Source organism: Colias philodice, chromosome 10 (genome assembly GCF_061535455.1).
Source record: "Colias philodice isolate Cphi_HAF_F1 chromosome 10, ilColPhil1 Martin Lab GWU primary, whole genome shotgun sequence".
NCBI lineage: Eukaryota > Metazoa > Arthropoda > Insecta > Lepidoptera > Pieridae > Colias > Colias philodice.
The window spans coordinates 8,472,242-8,494,156 of record NC_143095.1 but is presented as its reverse complement, the minus strand read 5'-3'; the positions used below and the strand labels follow the sequence as shown (position 1 = coordinate 8,494,156).

At 32.5% G+C, this 21,915-nt stretch overlaps 1 protein-coding gene and 1 long non-coding RNA gene across 5 annotated transcripts in view; one reads left to right on the top strand and one right to left on the bottom strand.

The window, feature by feature from the left end:
• The window catches only part of LOC149485333 (uncharacterized), a 316,030-nt gene that overhangs the window by 268,873 nt on the left and 25,242 nt on the right, over window positions 1-21,915 (bottom strand). The window lies entirely within an intron of this gene.
• Window positions 1-21,915, top strand: part of tmod (tropomodulin) — a 52,876-nt gene that overhangs the window by 24,388 nt on the left and 6,573 nt on the right. For all 4 annotated transcript variants that reach the window (XM_089700196.1, XM_089700197.1, XM_089700195.1 and 1 more), the window contains exons 2-5: window positions 18,073-18,225; window positions 19,516-19,683; window positions 20,682-20,805; window positions 21,739-21,854. In XM_089700196.1, coding sequence (XP_089556322.1) covers window positions 18,073-18,225; window positions 19,516-19,683; window positions 20,682-20,805; window positions 21,739-21,854 — 561 coding nt within the window. The remainder of the gene's footprint in view (window positions 1-18,072; window positions 18,226-19,515; window positions 19,684-20,681; window positions 20,806-21,738; window positions 21,855-21,915) is intronic.

Sequence of the window (21,915 nt, the reverse complement as noted above, 5' to 3'; positions counted from 1 at the left end):
GTCAGGTCATGCCCTTTCATTTGATATGCCACTTGGGTATATTATTTGACAACTTTAATTCCCACTTTTATACCTATATCCAATAAATGGATGAACCAATTTTGATAAAATATGTCTTATTGTACTTTACACGTCATGTCTTTCATTAGATAAGTCACTTGAGTATATTTGATAAAATTTATTTATTTATTCCCACTTTTACCCCTATATCAAATAAATGGATGAACCGATTTTGATATAATTTGACTTGTTGTTTCTGACAGGTCGTCTTTTTTCATTTGATATATCACTTGGGTATAACAGACAGCATTCGTTTTTCTCATTCCCACTTTTGCCCTACATATAATTATTGGATGAACCGATTTTGATTAAATATGCCTCATTATACTTCTTACGTCAGGTCATGCCCTTTCATTTGATATGCCACTTGGGTATATTCGACAACTTTTATTCCCACTTTTATACCTACATATTATATCCAATAAATGGATGAACCAATTTTGATAAAATATTATGTCTTATTGTACTTTACACGTCATGTCTTTCATTAGATACGTCACTTGAGTATATTTGATAAAATTTATTTATTTATTCCCACTTTAACCCCTATATCAAATAAATTGATGAACCGATTTTGATATAATTTGACTTGTTGTTTCTGACAGGTCGTCTTTTTTCATTTGATATATCACTTGGGTATAACAGACAACATTCGTTTTTTTCATTCCCACTTTTACCCCTCTATATAATAAATGGATGAACCGATTTTGATTAAACACCTATGCCTCATTATACTTCTGACGTCAGGTCATGCCCCTTCATTTGATATGCCACTTAGGTATATTTGACAACTTTTATTGCCACTTTTATCCAATAAATGGATGAACCAATTTTGATAAAATATGTCTTATTGTACTTTACACGTCATGTCTTTCATTAGATACGTCACTTGAGTATATTTGATAAAATTCATTTATTTATTCCCACTTTTACCCCTATATCAAATAAATGGATGCACCGATTTTGATAAAATTTGACTAATTGTTTCTGACATGTCGTCTATTTTCATTTGATATATCACTTGGGTATAACCTACATTAACAACCTACATTAACAACTAACATTCGTTTTTTTCATTCCCACTTACCCCTATATAATATAATAAACAACTAATGTAACAAAAAAACGCATCTAATTCGTATTACCCGTTAGCGAGCTACGGTGGCACAGACAGACATGTAAACACACATAGCGGACATAACACCCCTCTTTTTGCGACGGGGGTTAAGAATATAATACCCACGACATAATTTCAAAGACCTTTTATATAGAAAATTTACCTAGAAGTAACCATAATGCTATTTGTGCAGGTTTTAGACTTATGAGCAAAAATCTAAATAAAGTTCCTTTGACCCCCCCTACTACCCCCTCAGCATAACCACCCCCCCCCCCACGCTTGGGGACTTTCGATATGATCATCTGGACATGTCAAGGAATAACTTTAGCGTATAATTTACGTAATAAAGTAATTCATGTATAGAATGCCTTAGCAAATGTTCGCTGTGATTACTTAAATGGTCATAACTTTTTTATTTATGAACCGATTGACATGAAATAAACACTAAATGTTAAATGAAGCTTATCACAATATATTAGTGAAAACCGCATCTAAATCGGATAAGCCGTTTCTGAGATTAGCGTGTTCAAACATACAGACAAACAGACAAACCGACAAACAGACAAACAGACAAAAATTTTTTTAACAACAGTTTTGGGTTTGGGATCGATTTAGTAATAACCCCTGCTAATTTTTTTTTACATATTTTCATTGTACAGACACCACTTTTCTAGAATTTTATTATATGTATTGATGAAGTTATTTTGAATCTTATTTCAATCAGTTTAGAATTCAAGTTACTTTATTTCGATGCCACGATGCCGCGACGTATCGCAGGATGCTGCAGCATGACGCGGCACGCCGCAGGATGCGGCAGCATGACGTGTCTTGCTGTTTCATTCCAAGGAATGCCGCGGCGCGCCATTGCATCCCGCGAGGCGTATGCGTCACTTTGGGGTCGAGGAATTATGATTGCTAGCTAGTTGAAATAAGGTTGAAACTTATGCAGCATTAGTGGGGCTTTTAGCAGGATGCCACGGCATGCCACTGAATGCCGCGGGATCACGCAGCACGCCGCGGGATGCCACTGCACGCCGCGGGATGCCATTGCACGCCGCGGGATGCTCTGCCGTGCCATGCCGTGCCGTGCCGGCAGTGGGCGCCGGCCCTTAATGTCATACCAACATCATCATTATACCTATTGCAGTAACCTTACAAATTACAATCGCAGTCGCAACAAAGAATAATAATTTTATTACGTTATTTTGCATACAGCCCTTTATCCTTACATTTATATCGATTTTCCGTTTCGCTGCGTCAAATGAAACGAGCAAGTCGACGCACAACCACAAATCCGCGGCTAAATCTGCCTCAGAACATCAACATTACCATTATAATGTACTAAAGCCGTGCACAAACACGATCGAGTACACACATGACGCCAATGCTGCTATTAAATTAATAACAGTTATGTTTATCAAATAAAACACGCATGTTTTAAATACGGTTACATTTTAAGGGCCGAGGTAAAGAATTTTTGGCTGGTTGGAGATACATGTCGTTATAAATACTCGTTATTTATACAGGGTGTCCCAAGAAAGCATCTACCGCAATAATTGACGTCACCGGGAGTAAAACTCTCATCGTACTCGGCGATAGGAGAAAAATTGAAAAAAATTAAGTCGTAACTCCGAAACTACGAAAAACCACATAGCATAGGTACATGGGGGTGATTCGGATTCACTCTAGGTCCTCTACCTCCTGGCTTCAGTATATCCATACTTCTTGGGACATCCTGTATAAACAATTAGTGACAAGTATTTAGGTTGCATGAACGACATTTTTCATGGGAAAATATTTTAATACAGCCTACTGCCTATATTATAGAGCTCTACCTATATTGTAGAGCTCGTGCGATTAACATTTTTCTACAAATGGTTTTAACCCATTAAAATATACCTAAATATAGAACAAATAGAATATGACATACCAAAGAAAATTGATTTATAGTTGTAACTACTTACTTTGTTACTATTAATTTATATTTAAAACTATAGCTTTCCGCTGGCGGCCCCGCCCGCAGTTTCAAAGAAAAACTCGCATAGTTCCCGTTCCCGTGGAATTTCCGGGATAAAGAAATTTCGAAATTCGAATGGTGAAAGAATTTTTAAAATCGGTCCAGTAGTTTATGAGCCTATTCATTACAATCAAACAAACAAACAAACAAAGTTTTCCTCTTTATAATATTAGTGAATTAAAAGAAATACCTACGATCCTAACAATATTTTCCGATTATTATCACTATAAAAAAATTGAATAAATTTCATATCATGTTTGTTCAAATCCATGTTGCCAAATCCATAATGCCTTTTCCATTTTTTACATACATAATGTTTCATATTTTATCTATCTTGAGGGCACTTTCACCGGCAGTATAGCTTATCTTATAAGGAATTACATGTTAACTTAAATACATTTAAATGTTCAAATTATATAATGCGAAAGTACTAATCCTAAAGAATAATTATATCATGCCTATTTATGATTTTATTTGTTTAGGTACTGTATTTTCTAGTTTTAGGCATCGGTTTTAGGGTGCTTTTTCACCAATAATATGCGAGAAATGCGTTTATAAATAACCAATTGTATCGCTTCAAAAGTTAAACGCTACAGACTTCAAACTAAATTATGCGTTATGATTGGTTCTTTACAAACACATCCTCTGTACACATCCTCGGACATTATTTGTGGCTCAATTTGTGGAAAAGTACCCTTACGAGGGCGTAGAGCCTAGCTGCACTGATTTTGATCTCATTTATCAGTACATATTTGACAACTAATAACCAATGAAAAATACTGACTCATATCAGTTTAAAAATCGAACAATATCAGTGTTTACTCATCGAATATATCTTGTTGTATTTGAGGTACCTATGAAATATAAATCAATAAGTCACAAAGTGTAGCACAGATATTTTGGGAAATACGAGTCGACGCTTGCCCTAGACAACCACTGACCTCGAATTTAGGTCTATGCTCCCACTTCCCATCTACATTTTACAACACACGTATTTCAGCTAGAAATGAAAGATTTGTCGACACTCCTGAGAATTATACGTAGGTCTACCTATATGTAACTAGATAAAAATATATTCTATGTTGTAACTTTTTATCTCAAAATTAATGTCACCTTCTAGTCTACTTTTAATGAATTTGACCCTTCAATACATGCAAAGATCGCAAACCGTTCGAAAATTAATCTCACTTACTGACTATTTCTGATTCTGACTTAATATTTTTTTACTCTGTGGTTGTCAATCATTTTGGTATAAAATAGCAATTAGTTTTTAGTGAAGATTATTATAATATAGTCGCATAAATGTATAATACATAACAATAGAGTAACCGTTACATATTAATAAATAATAAGTCGCGCAATCTCTCATTTCACGCATCAAACGCACGAACATCGCAACTGTCACAGATACATACTTACTCTAAACAAGCTCTAAACCTTCTCTCTTGCATTTTATACAATTTTATACTATTGCTATTGCGAAATAATGATGAAATATTTACATCAAGATGAAAACTTTGATCTAGACTTTTATTGTTATAAATTATTGTTGAATCTGTCGCGGCATATACATGTACGTGGTGTTAGGAAATGGACTCAAATATTTATTAATTCTGACTGTAGGCGGAGGGCGGCCTTGGGTCGACCATCGCGGAATGTCCACTATCCACTTTATCTGTTCCTATTTGCCCTATTTATACATTGAGCATAAAAATAATTTACAATGATACACAAATATCTGTTATAAGTCTGTTATATTGAGAATCAAATCTTCCAAACAACAATGTATTTATTTATTCTATTCCTAAACACTAAATTTAACTACGAACACAAAAATAAGTTTATGCGGTTTTTTGTATGCCAAGAATACCTTTGTTTACCAAGACAACATGTTTCTCATAACATAGATGGGATGGAAATATTTTGTTCAATAAACATGGGTACCTTAATAATAATGTGAACGCAGTAACTATTAATTCAGTGGTATTAGTTGCTTCAATATTTGTATTATAATATGTTAAACATTTCAACCTTTTAGTAAGTAGGTATGGGAAATTACTTCCATTATAATTTCAACCTTAAAAACAACCTGTAATCGGTCATGAAGGAATATTCTGGGTATTGAACTATTCATATTATTGTTTGTGTTGTTCAAAAGGTTTTACCGATATAGTTACGCAATAATGTCAAGGACAAAATAATAATATGAATCAATTCAATGCAGAGAGCATTGAATTGATTCATATTTTTTATTATCTAAATATAAATATTTTACTTTTTGAGAATAAAATACCTAAGTACAATAGTTTGCCTCAATAAATAACATAGCTGCAGAGAACTATTACATTTTCATTTTAGGGCTAATTTTTCAATCCTTGGTTAAAACTTATTCGTCGACGTATTATAAAACTACCATTTCAAAATGTACACTTATTGCCCGCAATTGACAGTTTACAGGTGACATTTTAACATTATCGTGTAATACTTTATTGGACGGATAAGTTTTACCAGGGATTGAAAAATCTGCCCTTATAGAATAATGATAGTAATAAAGATAGGTCATCTTCATCTTGCTCTATTGACGATTTATTTGATGCTCTATTGATATTTATTATGTTTGCTATTAAAGTAAACGATTTTCTAATCTTTGTAAACGACGCCTAATCTCATTTTAAGTGACTTCAATCACAGAATAATAACTAGTAGTATTAGCTCTTCAATTAAATGATTGACATGATGATCTTTCTTTTAAAAATTGTTTACTTTTGTTCCATGTTTTCAAAATTGGTCTAGCAAATATTTTTTTTCTCTTTTACACTCGATCGCTAACATTTCAAAGGATACATTTCTATAAGTACTTTTAAAGTGCTTTGGCGCTATTAAAGTGACTAAAAGCATATACTCCTAATACAGCAATAGAATAAAGCTTTTCACATCACTAATAGAATTCTGTCGCATGTAGTAGGAATAGAATCAGTATTATTAAAACCTTGCACATTTCCAACAAAAAATAAATAAATCGAAGGGTTAGTAGGTAGGTAGCTACTAAACCTACCCATTTAAAAAAAGGATTTTATCAAACTCGTAAACGTTAAAGTTATTTCTTGTTAGGTTGGTTGTTCTTGGTTTTGGAATCAGGAATTTAATTAATTAGTCTCAGAACTATTTGGTCGAAATCAACACATTTATGAAGTTTAAATAATCGAACAAAATTGTAGTAGGAAATTTTATTATAACGCTACCCCAGAATATATAAAATAGTACGCTACTATAACATTAGTAACGAGGCGTCCATAAATTAAGTGAGGTGTTTTAGGGGAGGAAGGGGGTCGAGTCAAATCTCATCTAATTGAAAAAAGCAACCTCACGTAATTTATGGACGCTCTCTAAGTTTGGATAGAGCATGGTGATAAAAAAAAGTAAAAGACCGATCAAATCAACTATGTACATTTTAATATATCCATACTAATATTATAAATGCGAAAGTAACTCTGTCTGTCTGTCTGTTACTCAATCACGCCTAAACTACTGAACCAATTTGCATGAAATTTGGTATGGAGATATTTTGATACCCGAGAAAGGACATAGGCTACCTTTTATTGCGAAATATGTACCACGGGCGAAGCTGGGGCGGACCACTAGTTGTAAATAAATTTCACAAAAAATATCGATTTTTCCATCAACAATGAATATGGACATGGCAAAAAATATATGAGAGAGATTTGACACGATGTTTTGTCGCACAATTAAATTGCGATTGCATCTTTTTTTTGCATCTTTTTTGTCCTCTTGAATGGAACCAGACATTGTAACGGAACGTTACTGAATCACGGAACACAAAAAAATTAAGTTCTCCGTTATTTATTATAAGCGAACGTTATTTATAATTACCTGAAATAAATTTATAAATTTCAGAATATTGTGTTTTTGCCAATTCTAATTACTTAGGTACGTCGAATAATTTTTGCGTAGAATGTTGCTGGCTGCTGCGTTGTGCTATATTTTAACCTAGTTTTGAAGACTTTAACATTGTCTTCAGATAAAAAAATATATCAATTTTACAACTATTATATAAATACCATTACTTACATAATTATAATATCTTTAGCATCAGTGTTGGCACAAATACCTATTACCTAGAATTGTTTTTTGAAGTGAAACTTCTTTATCGGGGTTGGACAAAAATTTAGTGTAACATTTTTGCGTTACGCCGTACGCGTGACATTTTTGCGTTACGCCATACTCGTGACATTTTTAAGGTCATAAAGAAGTTTGACTTCTTACGTGTGTACTCTAGTACACACATACATTTTTTTTTCTTAGAGTAGGTAATCGTAATTGCTCGGGCAACGCTAGCATGAAGAACCTATGCTTCTGTGCTTCATTTGTAATTTAATAATATCCCTAGAAAAAAGTCTGATAAAATGTTATGCTTATGCCGGCGATAAAACACGTTTAGATAATATGCAAATGCCAATATAAGAATTGCATAATGTGTATCTTACTCTAGATTTAAATATATATATTTAATTCATTAAATTGGTAGTAGGTATGTGATTTTATTAAAATCATTCTAATTTTTTTAACTGTGGTTAAACGTTATAGCCGTTTGAGACCGGAATAGAAGGAAGTGAAAATATAATATAATGTGTAGTTAATTATATAGGTATATCTATGATTGTATTAGATTACGATCTACCATTTAGCCGGTCATGATAAATCGCATGTCTTTGAGCTTATGTGTGCCTCAGCATGAATTGGGTCACTCTTGACCTGGCATAATCTCCAACAACTCCACAACATTTGGGCACCCATCATAAAAAAGGCCGTGGAGCAAATTGATATCAAAATAGGTAACATAACATAAAACATTGTGATCTGGAAATAAGAGCTCATTATTAAACATAGAGCTCATACTAAGGCAATAAAATTTTTATTGTGCAGTATGCAGTATCAAGCCTCTAGATATCAATGCATGTAGGTACAAGAAGTATAATGATGAAGAGGTTGGAACAATTATTTTTGGCAAATTACTAAAACTAATTGCAATAGTGCTCTTTTTTACATAGAAACCAATTAGCAAATACTTTAAATGTTAAAACTTGTTAGTTTGTCCTAGTTACATTTTTGCAATATCTAACGGCCTTTTAAGTTTATCGAAAAACTTGTTTCAATGGTCGTATTGCGTGTTAAAAAATTATTTCATGGAAATTTTAAATTTATGTGCACATTGCAATTTCCAATCTAGTTTTTCTATTTAAAGGCGTAGAATATTATGAATGTCGATTTTGTTCCACTTGTATGCTTATGTAAAATATAGTTTGAACTTTGATAAGATTTGCTACTCATGCTTTGATTGCTTACAGCCATTATGTATAAAGCAATGCATAGTATTTCTGAGGCATTTTTTATTACAAAACCTAAAGCCGCATATTATATAAATAATAAATATATGGTATACTAAAATTGAATAGAATTGCTTAAACTTCCGGGAAATCGGATGTAAAGAGAATTGTTATGTTCAATGACTTGTGTATTTCGAGATATCTTTTCTCAGCAAAATGTCACGGTCTTACTTAGCCATATTTGCATTTATATATAGATAATCACGTAATGCGATTCATGCATAACTCGCGTATTAGCAGAACTGTAATAACTAATAAGCATAATTATTGTTAATTATATTTTTCTGCGACTACACTTGAGAAAGACGCAAGAGTTAATCCTGTTATCCCATTAGTTTTCTTAGGTGTAGGTAGTATAATTATTATGCGAGTGTTTCTTAGCGTAAATAACAATAACGGGGCTTAGGTATTTCAAGTGAAACTTATTTCAAGTAAAAAAAAAACTTAAAGCAGTTTCCTACTAATACCACAGAATACGTAATAGTTAATAGTAGCTTACGCTACTAACACTATAAAATATGCGAAAGTTTGTGAGGATGTATATGGAGCTGTTTGTTACACTTTTGGTGCATTTACATCTTGAGCGAGTTCATTCTAAACCCTCTATGTCAAATTATTTTAGTGTAAACAGGCGAAGAGCATTCTTTCGTTGTTCTTATTGCGCTCGAAAAGATACTGAACAACACTGAATACGAGATTTCGTTTACACTAAAAGATCACGAAATAATGCTCTTGCTCTAGCTCTATGTTCGTATGATATAAAATATGCATCGTTTCACGAGAAAAACTACTGACGGATTTGGATTAATCTTTACAGTCATATTATTACATCAGAAAACACATGAGCTCTATATTTCTATAGATAGTGATCTTGCGGGTGTTTAAATATATATCGAAACTGCTAATAGCTGAAATAAACGTAAAACAATTTTCGACAGCGTGATAATAGTATTGAAAAAGTTTTAGTGTTAAAAATAAACTATTCAATTGAACTACGTAACAATTAGACTGGTCATAATTATAGAGCGTGACGTTACGTTACCACTTATCAACTACCTGTTTCCAAAAACTTGTTTCATTTATACATACCTACTCCTAAAACTTAATACAGGTTCATACATTTTTTAGCATTTGTCTTATTTTTTGTGTGGTCCCTAACATGTATTTTTATATAATGCAAAACCTACTATCCTACTAATATTAAAATGCAAAAGTTTGTAATAATGTATGGAGGCACAAAACGTATACAAATGGAGGTATGTTTCTCTTTTACGCGAAAACCACACGAACCAACGCGCAACGGTCACTTGCTAATTGCTATAGCTCAGCAATAATTTAGCTTTCCACAACAACTAACCACCACCACTAATATTGTAATACTGTGCCACCACTATGATGAAAATTGAAATATATTCAAAATCGTTCCACTGTTGGAGCTTATTTGATATAGGTAAACAAACAAAAAATCTCAATGAGGATTTCTATGGGAAGGAAAAGTAGTAAAAGAGTTGTCTCTACTATCTGTTGATTTTGTGTGATTCATTCAAATCGTGTGGGAGTAAAGCAATAAATCAAAATATAAATAATAAACCTGTTTAGTTTTTTTTAGTTTCTCCTGCTAGGCAAGAATATTTAAACTTAATTTTTTCGCTTTTATTAAAATTTATTTTAGCGAAAATCTCTTAAGTTGGTTTATATACAGGGTGTCCCACCATCGGTATTCTAAGCTCATGGAGGTTACAGTTTTGCATACGCTGACTACGTAAAAAATACTTATAAAATTCCAGATTCATTCTTTTTTCAAATAGATGAATTCTTAAAACTCTTTGTGTACACCCCTAACAAGCACCCGCACGGTGGCAAAGTTGGGTGGGTTGAGCGTGAGCTATCGCTTGATTATCGCTTAATTTTTTGGCGTAATTTTGTTGTTTAAGTATTTTTTACAGTGTATGCAAGACTATATGTTCCTTCGCGCTTAGTATACCGATAGTGGGACACCCTGTTTAAATATACATATTTTAAAATAATCGCGGCAAATTAATAAAGTACCTACGTATGAAAAAATTATATATCACTGTTTTTTATAGGTTCTCTAGCAAATGATTATTTACGTGTAAGTTAACTTATTTAAAATCCATCTTCGTCAAAAAAACACTAGCTATGCCGTACGGTTTCACTCATCATAACCAAATAGGTACTTAAGTATTATGAAAATCCTTTCAGTGGTTCTCCGGTGACAGTTGAACATACATCCATACAAACTTTCACATATTATATAATACTAGAGGTCCGCCCCGGCTTCGCCCGTGGTACATATTTCGCAATAAAAGGTAGCCTATGTCCTTTCTCGGGTATCAAAATATCTCCATACCAAATTTCATGCAAATTGGTTCAGTAGTTTAGGCGTGATTGAGTAACAGACAGACAGACAGAGTTACTTTCGCATTTATAATATTAGTATGGATTAGTAAGATAAGATGATAGATTTATGAGAACGATAAAAGTTCTGATAATATATTCTTCATATAGTGGATAATTTCGCTACACAAGTACAAACGTATAATACGCAGTACGCACGTAGATAATAAATATTCTTTAGGTCTAATGCTAGTGATAACAGTAAAACGCTCACTAATGAATTAATCATAATGTAAACCGTTACGCTATTGAATATGAATCATGGTGTGTTTACCTTTATCTTGTTCTTTGGATACAATAGAAGTACCTACAACTTACAGATACAAGAATCACGTATTCGGTATTCACTAGCTCTAGGTCTCTAGGTGTAAGCTAATTAATAGCTCTAAATTTTCCGTGGTGGAAAAATTCAAGGTATACATTATATTTTTGCGTTCTTTACAAAAATATGTAATTACCTATCTCATCTCATTTTAAGTATGTAAAATACATATAAATAAAGAAACAATATTGAAACGTGGATACGGCGAATATGTTTTTCCTAAAAATGTCCCGTGAGAGCATTTAGTTTGTTTTAAGTGAAATTGTGGTTACGTTTAGTTAGTAAAATTATCACTTTATAAATGATAGCATAATCAAAATAGGTAACTGCTGTACAAAATAATTGAACTAGAGGTATATTCTGGTGTCTATATTCTATAAACTCTGAAAGTACGCTAGGTACTAGGTATAATATAGGCTCAGTGGCGTGCATTAGGAGAGGCCTACGTCCAGCAGTGGACATCGAAAGGCTGATGATTGATTGATTGATTGATAGGCGTTTCAGAAAAAAAAATACAATCGTGGCACTGGCAAAGACATAAAATTTCGCATTAGTTTGGAGGAAAGTAGTTTCGAGATTGAATTGAAATCGTGCAAAACAGTAGCAACAAAAAATTGCAACAACATTATAGAAAGTAACCAGATTTAACAGTAATAGAAGTCAAGGTGAGACTCACTTATTTCAGACACAACCTGAATTACCTAGGTACCAATCTGCTTGGATTACTATTTACTTTATATTGAGACATTTATGCCTCTCATCTTTACCCATAGCTAAATGTATATTGTCTATTAATTAAAATATATCTATCATCATTTCCGTCTTTTTCTTAATAACCAAACAGTAAATATAAAAATAAAATATCTAGGTATAATTATTATGACTATCTTCTTGTTGGTTTCATGTACTGAGGTACCTACTTACGCAATAAAAATATTTTATTGTGTTGTTTATTTGAATAATTTAAGCATTTGTAATATTTAAATGAGTATCTATGTAAAATTGGATACATAATATGAAGGAATAAATTAAATTAGTATTCGTAGTATATTATTATTAGTCTGTGGTATTTAGTATGTTATTTTTCATACGTGCGTAAGTACCTATTATTCCTAGTTTTTTTTATTTTTACGTCGCATACCTACGTTGTATAAAAACAAAGAAATAGGTATCGTGATAACATTTAAATAATGATCACGATTATTCCAGCCCACGTTCAAGTCTGAAATGCAAATTGAAGGAAAAACTCGATCGTGCAAACCCACCATAAAAGGTAACTCGATTAGTCGATTAATCGAGTGAAATTATTTGCAGCATGACCGGTAAACAGGCTTCGCTTGTCCAGTATCAATTACCATCAATCTTGACGCGAGATTCGAGAGAAAGTCGACATAACCATGTGAATTCACAAACAGTTTAAACTTAACGCACATATTCCGTTATAGGTTGTGTATGGCAGTATGGGAGACTTTGCGACGAGCAGTGAAAACTTGTTAATTGCGCACTTTCGCGTTTCGAAAGCATTGTTATTTAAATGAATCGAAATAATTTTTATGGTTGATATTCATTGATACTTTAAAATATTACGTGTGTATTTTATAAAATACTTGTAAATATTAGAAATTTTGAGGTCATAAACCTTCAATCTTAATCCATTCATCACATTTTACAACTTGCCAAAAGTTTATAGCTGTAAGTAACTAACTGTTTGTTAACTAGTAGTGTGAATAAAGTTTATAATAAATACAAAGTTCAATTTCCTGATTCTCTGATATAATATTGAATAAACATACGTATCACTACAGTCTCCCAGGCTTAAACAATTCCCCTGACTCCATTTGCCGAACAACTTCTCTTTCCTCGGCCGCAATTTTCGCCCTCAATTTAGCAAGTTCTTTATCGCGCTGTAATTGTCTCACGGCTTCTTCCTCCCTCCACCTCGCTTCCATCGCTCCATATGCAAATTGTTTAGCTATTCCATACATAATACCTGCAGCTAACAATGCGTATCTTATTCCTCTTATCAGAGGAGAAACTTGCACAGGTGGTCCGAATGGTAGTGACATTATAACAGACAAACAACAACGGACACAGATTTCTTTATTGACTAATATGCAACAAATTAAATGTGAATTTATCTATGTGGCTCATGAAATATTTTTATTGACTGTAGACTGACAATCTTCAATCTTGTCGCATTTTTTGTCATCATGTCGTTTCTATCCAAGTTTCTATGGGAGTATTCAGAGAGAAAGCTTGAAACTTATAAGCGCTTATCGGCGCTTGTCATGTTCATATATTTTCCTGCGCGGGTTGACAGCACTGACAGGAAAATATATGAACATGACAAGCGCCGATAAGCGCTTATAAGTTTCAAGCTTTCTTTCTGAATACGCCCTATCTGACAAAAAGTTCGTTGCTCTATTAAAAACTGAATCGGTAATGTTTTATTTTGCCCGTCACTACTACTAGGTCAAATCTTATAGTTCAAGGAGTGTGTAGTTAAATTTATTTTGTTTTGTTCGGTACCTACACGCATTGATGATTTTCGGCAGGCCAGTGGCCGAGTGCAACTAAGAATACCGTTTGTCTCTGGTTTGCCGACCACCAATCATAGCAGACTGGCGTTCCGCCAGCGGTCGGCCTGGCGTAGTAGTGTGGTCAACAGGAACAACCATTTAACGAATCAATCACTTCACAACAAATCAAATTTCACATTTAATTGATTCAAAATTATTTAATTAGAACGACCAAGACGTTAATTAATTATTGCAACTGGTACCTGGCAGTTAATACGGAGCGTATAAGAGAAAATAGTCCTATTCCTATTCCTACTATAATCACTACATAGTATAAAACAAAGTCGCATTCTCTGTCCCTATTTCCCTATGTCCCTATGTCCCTTTGTACGCTTAAATCTTTGAAACTACACAACGGATTTTGATGCGGTTTTTTTTAATAGATAGAGTGATTCAAGAGGAAGGTTTATATGTATAATAACATCCATTAAATAGTGGAGAAGTACTGTTATTTTTGAGGTTTCTAATGTGATGTCGTAAATAATTACATTTTTTCCGCTTACATTGCAAACGCAGGCTGAACCCTTCGAGTTTTATCAAAATAATGTATTAAGTATTGTACACATTGAAAAGGTCTACAGAAAAGTCCGCGATGGCATATGTCTATCTCTTATGGATTACCCACAATAACTTTTTTTTGTCATTTACTTTTTACGTCAAATAATGGCTAATTTTCGAAGCGATTTAAACCAATACAGCATTAATCCATAACCAATTAAATACCTTGAATACATTGTTCATTTAATATAGATCTATATGGCCCTTTACACCGTATGATTTAAGTGAATATTTTCGAAGATATTACAGATTTAAAAATTGCGGGACGTACCGTTTGTCGCGGTACCGGCCGGCCGGGCCGCTATGTTTTTATATACAACGTTAAAAGTTTTTCTGTAGTGTATTTAGTATCAGCATTGCACCCGTGCGAAGCCGGGGCGGGTCGCTAGTCTTATATATAAAAATGAATCGCAAAATGTGTTGGTAAGCGCATAACTCGAGAACGGCTGAACCGATTTCGATAATTCTTTTTTTATTATATTCCTTGAAGTACGAGGATGGTTTTTATGTAGAGAAAACGTAAACATGTACCACGGGCGAAGCCGGGGCGGACCGCTAGTATTATAATAAATGCGAAAGTTTGAGGGTGTGTGTGTGCTTGTTACTCTTTCACGCAAATACTTCTGAACCGATTACAATGAAATTTAGCACACATAATTGCTAATATACTGCATAATTGGATTAACACATAGGATAGGTTTTATCCCGGAAATCCCACGGGAACGGGAACAATGCGGGTTTTCCTTTGAAAACGCGGGCGAAGCCGCGGGCGGAAATCTAGTCTATTTAGAAATTAAAGGCTTTTTAACGGATTTTAAACGCGATTTATTCATTCTATTATTTTCCCGACGTTTCGAACACTTTACAGCGAGCGTGGTCACGGGGAGACTCAAAATCCGTTAAAAAGCCTTTAATTTCTAAATGTACCTATAATACTCGCGTAAAATCAAACATTAGAAAATACAATCTAGTCTATACTTCTATACTAATATTATAAAGAGAAAAGGTTTGTGTGTATGTATGTATGTATGAATTTCACGCATAAACTACTGGACCGATTTTGATGAAATTTGGCACAGATAATCTTTAGACCCTGAGAAAGAACATAGGCTACCTTTTATTGCGAAATATGTACCAAGGGCGAAGCCGGGGTGGACCGCTAGTTTAATATAAAGAAGTGATATAATATCCTGACCATTAGACAAGTCTCAGATAATATAATCTACTTCTTAAATTATATTTCTTGGATTCTTGATAAAAAAAATATTTTGATTATTAACATACTAGGAAATTTCGATCATTGCAAATGTTGGAATGTTAATATTAAAACAATTATAGCTCATATACATAATAATATAAGCATCTACAAACCGTATAATCGTGATTCTTCTGGCCTTTTAGAAGCTGGTAAATTCACATGACCTTACGTCTATAGTACGTACCTACCATAAGACAAGACGACTTTATTTAAATTTGTGTTTCGAATATCGTTCTATTAGCAGTACATATTAGTATATATTTTAGTTATTCATGGTCTAGGCAAAAACCACTATTCAATCCATAGACTTAGTTACTTATTATCATAAAGAGCTGAGTTGTAGGCTGTAGGCGTAATTCAGGCATTTTAATGAATATTAGACTCCAGGAGAGAAGATTTCAATCTTACCATAAAAAATTACCTAAGACCGTAGTGATATAATGTGAACATAATAAACTAAACTATTTACCTACAGTTCTTTTGTCTGTATCTGTTATATCACTTGACGAATAATAAAGAAGGTCGTGACTTCGTGACGGGAGTTCAATAGCAACAAGTCATTAGGCAGGCAAAGCATGAAATAGACCATTGCGTAACCTCCCTTAGTGACTGGAGATATATTATGACACCCAAATGTCACGACCTCGTATAATTTTTAACAACAGTCTCTCAGACACGCGCTGATATGATAATTGCTTTTGTTCTTAGAGTAGGTAGCTACCCACATGTGTGTTTGAATAATTTTATTATTCAAGTGAAATAACTTAGATGCAGATTATTGAAGTGAAACTTCTTTATCGGGGTTGGACAAAAATTTAGTATAACATTTTTGCGTTACGCCGTACGCGTGACATTTTTGCGTTACGCCGTACGCGTGACATTTTTGCGTTACGCCATACTCGTGACATTTTTAAGGTCATAAAGAAGTTTCACTTCTTACGTGTGTACTCTAGTGCACGCATACATTTTTTTATTCTTTAGTACCTAACTACCTATAGGTGCTAAATAAATGTGATTTAATAGTAACTGGTCCTAAGACACTACTTTTAAGGCAGAAAACACTGACGATTCCATTTATAATTTAGTATTATGAAAATATTTAAGTTTTGTATTGTATGTATTGCTGGAATTGAACGAATAGTAAAATTAAAAGTAAAGGTAAAAAAGTCATTATAAAAAATTTGTGTGGGTACCTAAGTACCGCTACCTAACCAAAAGGGCTATTTAAATGGCTTTCAAATTATCAAAAATATGGGATTAAATTCTCCATGTCCAAATAATTTTGATTGTAATAATTGGTTGTAATTGTTTATTGCGTTATCTCCGTATAAGTACTACCTCTATATAATTTGTACATAATTATGTATGAGTATTTTATAAGGTACTTTTGTTATTGACCTAGCAGAATTAGTTGTAGACCGTAGATAGTGTCTTTTAATTACACAGAAATTGAGCTCCGTACTTATCTAGTAAGTACACGAAAATACTCGTTTTGAAAAATAAATGCGTAAGTACCTATGTGTAAAATTTAATTACCTTACCTTAAATATTATATTACCTTAAATATAAAAATGTGCGCGTGTATTTTTTTTTATACTAGTGTACACACGTAAGAAGTGAAACTTCTTTATGACCTTATTTAAATAAATAAATTGTAATTTACTATATGCAACTTCACAGAAATACGTCGAATCACGCGTGGTAGGCATAAGAAAAAGATGGCGCGTAACGAAAAAATGTTACACTAAATTTTTTTCCAACCCCGATAAAGAAGTTTCACTTCAAAAATATTTATCATACTTAAACTAATACTAGCGTTAGCTTCTATTAAGTATTCTGTGCTAATACGTAATAATATTATTATTTATTGATTTTTTATTAAAAATCGAAACTTGATAAGAAACCGGTAATGGAACAAGCCTTTCTTTGTGACAACTGACAATACAGACGCTTCCCTAGATACTCTGTCTCTTTCACTCATGTTGCATTTTATTATGTTTTATTCGGTCTTTCATATGTGCATTTTCCAGTCTCTATTTCGCGCTCACAGACGTTGCTCGTGGCGTTAAAATAATAACCTTATTTGGATTTTAGAAATTTGATTAAATAAAATGTAAGCAAACAGTGTTAACTAAACTCAAATTATGATTTTGCACGTTTTTATATTAGTTTTTTAACAAATACGTCCACATTAGTTTTGTTAGTTCCTCGTATTGATTAATTTATATTGGGTGTGGTGTACTGAAGCTTGTCATGTTTATTTACCGTAAAAATACTCCATTATGTAATGATTGAGCGTAAAGCCAGTGTGAGAATTCGTGTTAATTTGTGGTTACAGAAGTCGTCAAGTACGAAGACGACGACAATGACGACACCGGCCAAACTATACGGAAGAGAGTTGTCGACATACGATGAAATCGATGTCGATGAGTTACTGGCCAAACTATCGCAGGAAGAGCTGACTATGCTAGCCAAGGAAGTAGATCCAGATGTAAGTTTTTTCTTTCATGTAGGTTTACTGTTATGAGGACATTTTTCTTTGAGGTGAAAATAAAAAATTCTGTCACTATTTGTGCAGTAGTACTTATTTATTAGATTGCTGACCAATAGTGGTCTTACCAATAGCAAATTTATCATGTGCATGTTATAAATTCCAGAAAATAGTATTTAGTACCTATATTGTACTTAGAAATACAACACTTACTTAGTACTTCTAATGTAACTTGAAACATATTGCACGCCTCATAAGCGAAGCGTTGAGGTGGGTACTACTGTCACTTCGCGCAAAACATCTGATTTTTCAAACTTAAAATGTCTTTATGTATCATACATTGCACTTGTAAGATAATACATACACACATATATTAAGAAAAAACACTATTTTTAACGTTCATGATATTTTTGATGTCATTTTTGTTATTTAAACTATTTAAAAAACAGTTTAAAAAAGTTCTGTCTTGGACGTCCGTGTGTCTGTATGTGCGGATCCTTTTTCTTGTTAACACGATAGCGACCGAAATACTTTACTAATCAAGTCTTTTTTTTTCTCTTACGCTTGAGTATGCTCAGGAATAGAACCCTTTCATTTTTCAGGGTCTGATTCGATGTGGTTTAATTGTTATTAAATAAACAAAAATAATAATTAATAAATATTTATTAAAAAAAAAATTATGAGGCGTGCACTTTTGGATTTTCCAAATTATTTTATGGATATGCACTTAGATTATCCAAGTGCTCTTAGATTTCTGTCCTTAAAACCATGTTATCAATTGTAATTAAGATTAGCCAAGCCCTACTTCATTTATTACAATAAAACATGTGACAAAACATGATAAGATAATTAATTTGAGTACCCAGTAGTTACTAAGACATTAATAAGATAATTTTAAAAACAGAAGATTTCTGAATGAGCGATCTGATTTTTAAATATGTATTTTGTATTAAAAGCGAATGAAACTAAATAATAAGTATAGATATGAATAGTTTGTAATTTTGTTAATTTTGATACTGCTTTATATTTATATTTTAATGTTTTTTTTTTATAATTGTAAACAAAATTTGTAAAAAGTGCAATAAATGGCTTTAAGCCACACAGTTTTAAAATAGGAAATAACTTAAATTATCAAGTTTGGTTGAAAGATTGTATCTGATAAACAATCATATCAATCAAAGTTTACAATAATAAGAAATCTTTGTTTTCTAATAATTCTAAATCCAAAACTACCGTGGAATACAATATACTTTCAACAAGATGTTTCATAATTATATTTTACAATTTCAGGACACCTTTTTACCACCATCACAAAGGACAAACTATGCTTGTGAAAAGGATCCCACCGGCCCATTGAACCGTAAGAAGTTAATTGAACACATAAACAAACAGGCCCTCGAAACACCTGACCGTCCAGAGGTGAAGCCCTATGTCGCTGGTGTCATTCGAGGGAAGAAGGTAAACATATTTGATATTTAGTTTTTTTGACATTCAAATGCTTTACTAAAAATAATTTTTAAATAATAGAAAAAATTGCTCACAAATTGAGCCGTGATTCAAACCTGCGTCTTCCGGGATGACGGCTGAGTGGTCAGGCATTGCCCCTAAATGGGGGGTTCAAATCCTGGCTCGTAGTCGAATTTTTTCTATTCTTTAGAAATTTATATGGTAAACATATTATTATGTTATACTTTTTTTAAATTGCATAACTATTTTCAATATTTAATGACTTGATGCTCATTAGTGTTTTCTAACATGAATCTGTTGATTATTATATAATGTAGTTTATATTATTCTAAGTAAGAATATATAAGAGCTGAATTTAGTAAGTCAGTTTCTTTCACGAATGATGTAATGATAAAATTATGAATAAAGTCTATCAAAATTGTGTCCAAAATCACGTCACGTATTTTTGAATTGACCAAATCATAGTATTTTCTTGTCTGATTTTACGCAATTATAATCAAACACAAGAAATTATCAGTTTCTTTTTTTGTAAATTTAGAAATTACCACTTATCGGTTTACATTATATAATTGCTAGATTATACAAACATCTAGATTTTCATTCAAATAAATCTAATATTTATAAGCCAGAAGAATGTATCATCAGTTTTGTTCAATAAGTTATGAGTATGCTTAAAAATACCCACAGGAAAACAACATTGATAAGATATATCCTAAAAGTACTTCTAATTATTTTGTTGGTATTCATTCAATTAGTAAGAAAGAGTGTTTATTTGTGCATTAGGTGTTTGTCTTTTGTTATTATAGTAAGAAATTGAACTGAATTAATTATGTACTATTAAATTTATTAGAAATTTAGTTATTTAATTTTTAAATTCGTGAATCAAATCAAAATACTTTGTAGTTCATCAAAATAAAATTGCAACAATGATCTTTTTCAGGCAAGCTAGTGACGTATATTTTCTTAACATTATCCCCTTATGTTTTCAGTGGATCCCACCACCGCCTCCAGAAAAAATTCGCGATGCCGACGAACAAATAACAATTGATCTCGGTGACGAATATGAACAAGCACTCAGTAGCGCCTCGCAGGAGGAAATTATCGACCTTGCCGGTGAGTCATTTTGATAATAACATCCAATGCCATACCTATGATACCATTCTAATTGCAGTTGGAGCGTTATCATTCTTGTTATTACTGTTCACTACACTTTTATTTCTAAGCAGGAAATTGAGTTAATTTCAATCATAGAAAATAAATGTTATACTTTTATGCATTATGAATATGATGATATTCAAGTGATATGAATATTATGTATATTTTAGGTTTAGAGATAAATAAATAATAATTCCAATGAATTACAATTCAATTATTTTAAAATTGTAAAGAGAAAATATAATGTCTCAAATGTTATTGCATTATAGTCTTAAAAGTTGTGAATTCATGCAGTTTCTATATAATAAATTGGAAGCTTTTGTGTGCTCTATTTTATATCTATTTTATTTACATTAGCTGGAGGTATTGGCAACACTTGGCACATCTCCAGGATGTTATTGATGACTTTAATGTGAATTATCTAAATTGTTAAACATTTTACAAAACTGGGATGTTGAACTTTTGAATTATAATCCTATAAGTATTAAGATTTGTGATAGCGTGGGAAGATATGGTTGTAAACTATTGAGCTAATGTTTTGGAGTTTGGAATTAATCTAATTTTATAATGGAAAATGGAAGGAAAAATAGGTTTATTGTGGAGAGAATTTAATGGAGATTTTCAATAAGTATATACATTAGAAATAAAAAATTTTATGGTATTAGGATATATCTGATCAACACCTACTATTTTCGCCTTGTATTTTCCAGTTACTGTACATATACCGTACATATACTGCCTACCCATTCAAGGAAAAATTGTCTTTTCTGAAGCAACTTTCTAACAACTTTTATTTCTGTTTATGAACTAGTCAATTATTGACATTCTTGTGTATTGATAATATATCTAAAAGAAACGCCCATTCAATAATATATCAAACTTTGATTACAGCTATTCTCGGTTTCCACTCTATGATGAATCAAGACCAGTATCACGCATCATTATTGAATAAAGGACAACCAGTTGGCCTTGGGTGGGATGGTATCACTAAAGCTACTAAACCTAAGGTTTGGAATATTTTTATTAAACTTTTACGATAAACACATTTTTTCTCATGGTAATTTGCGA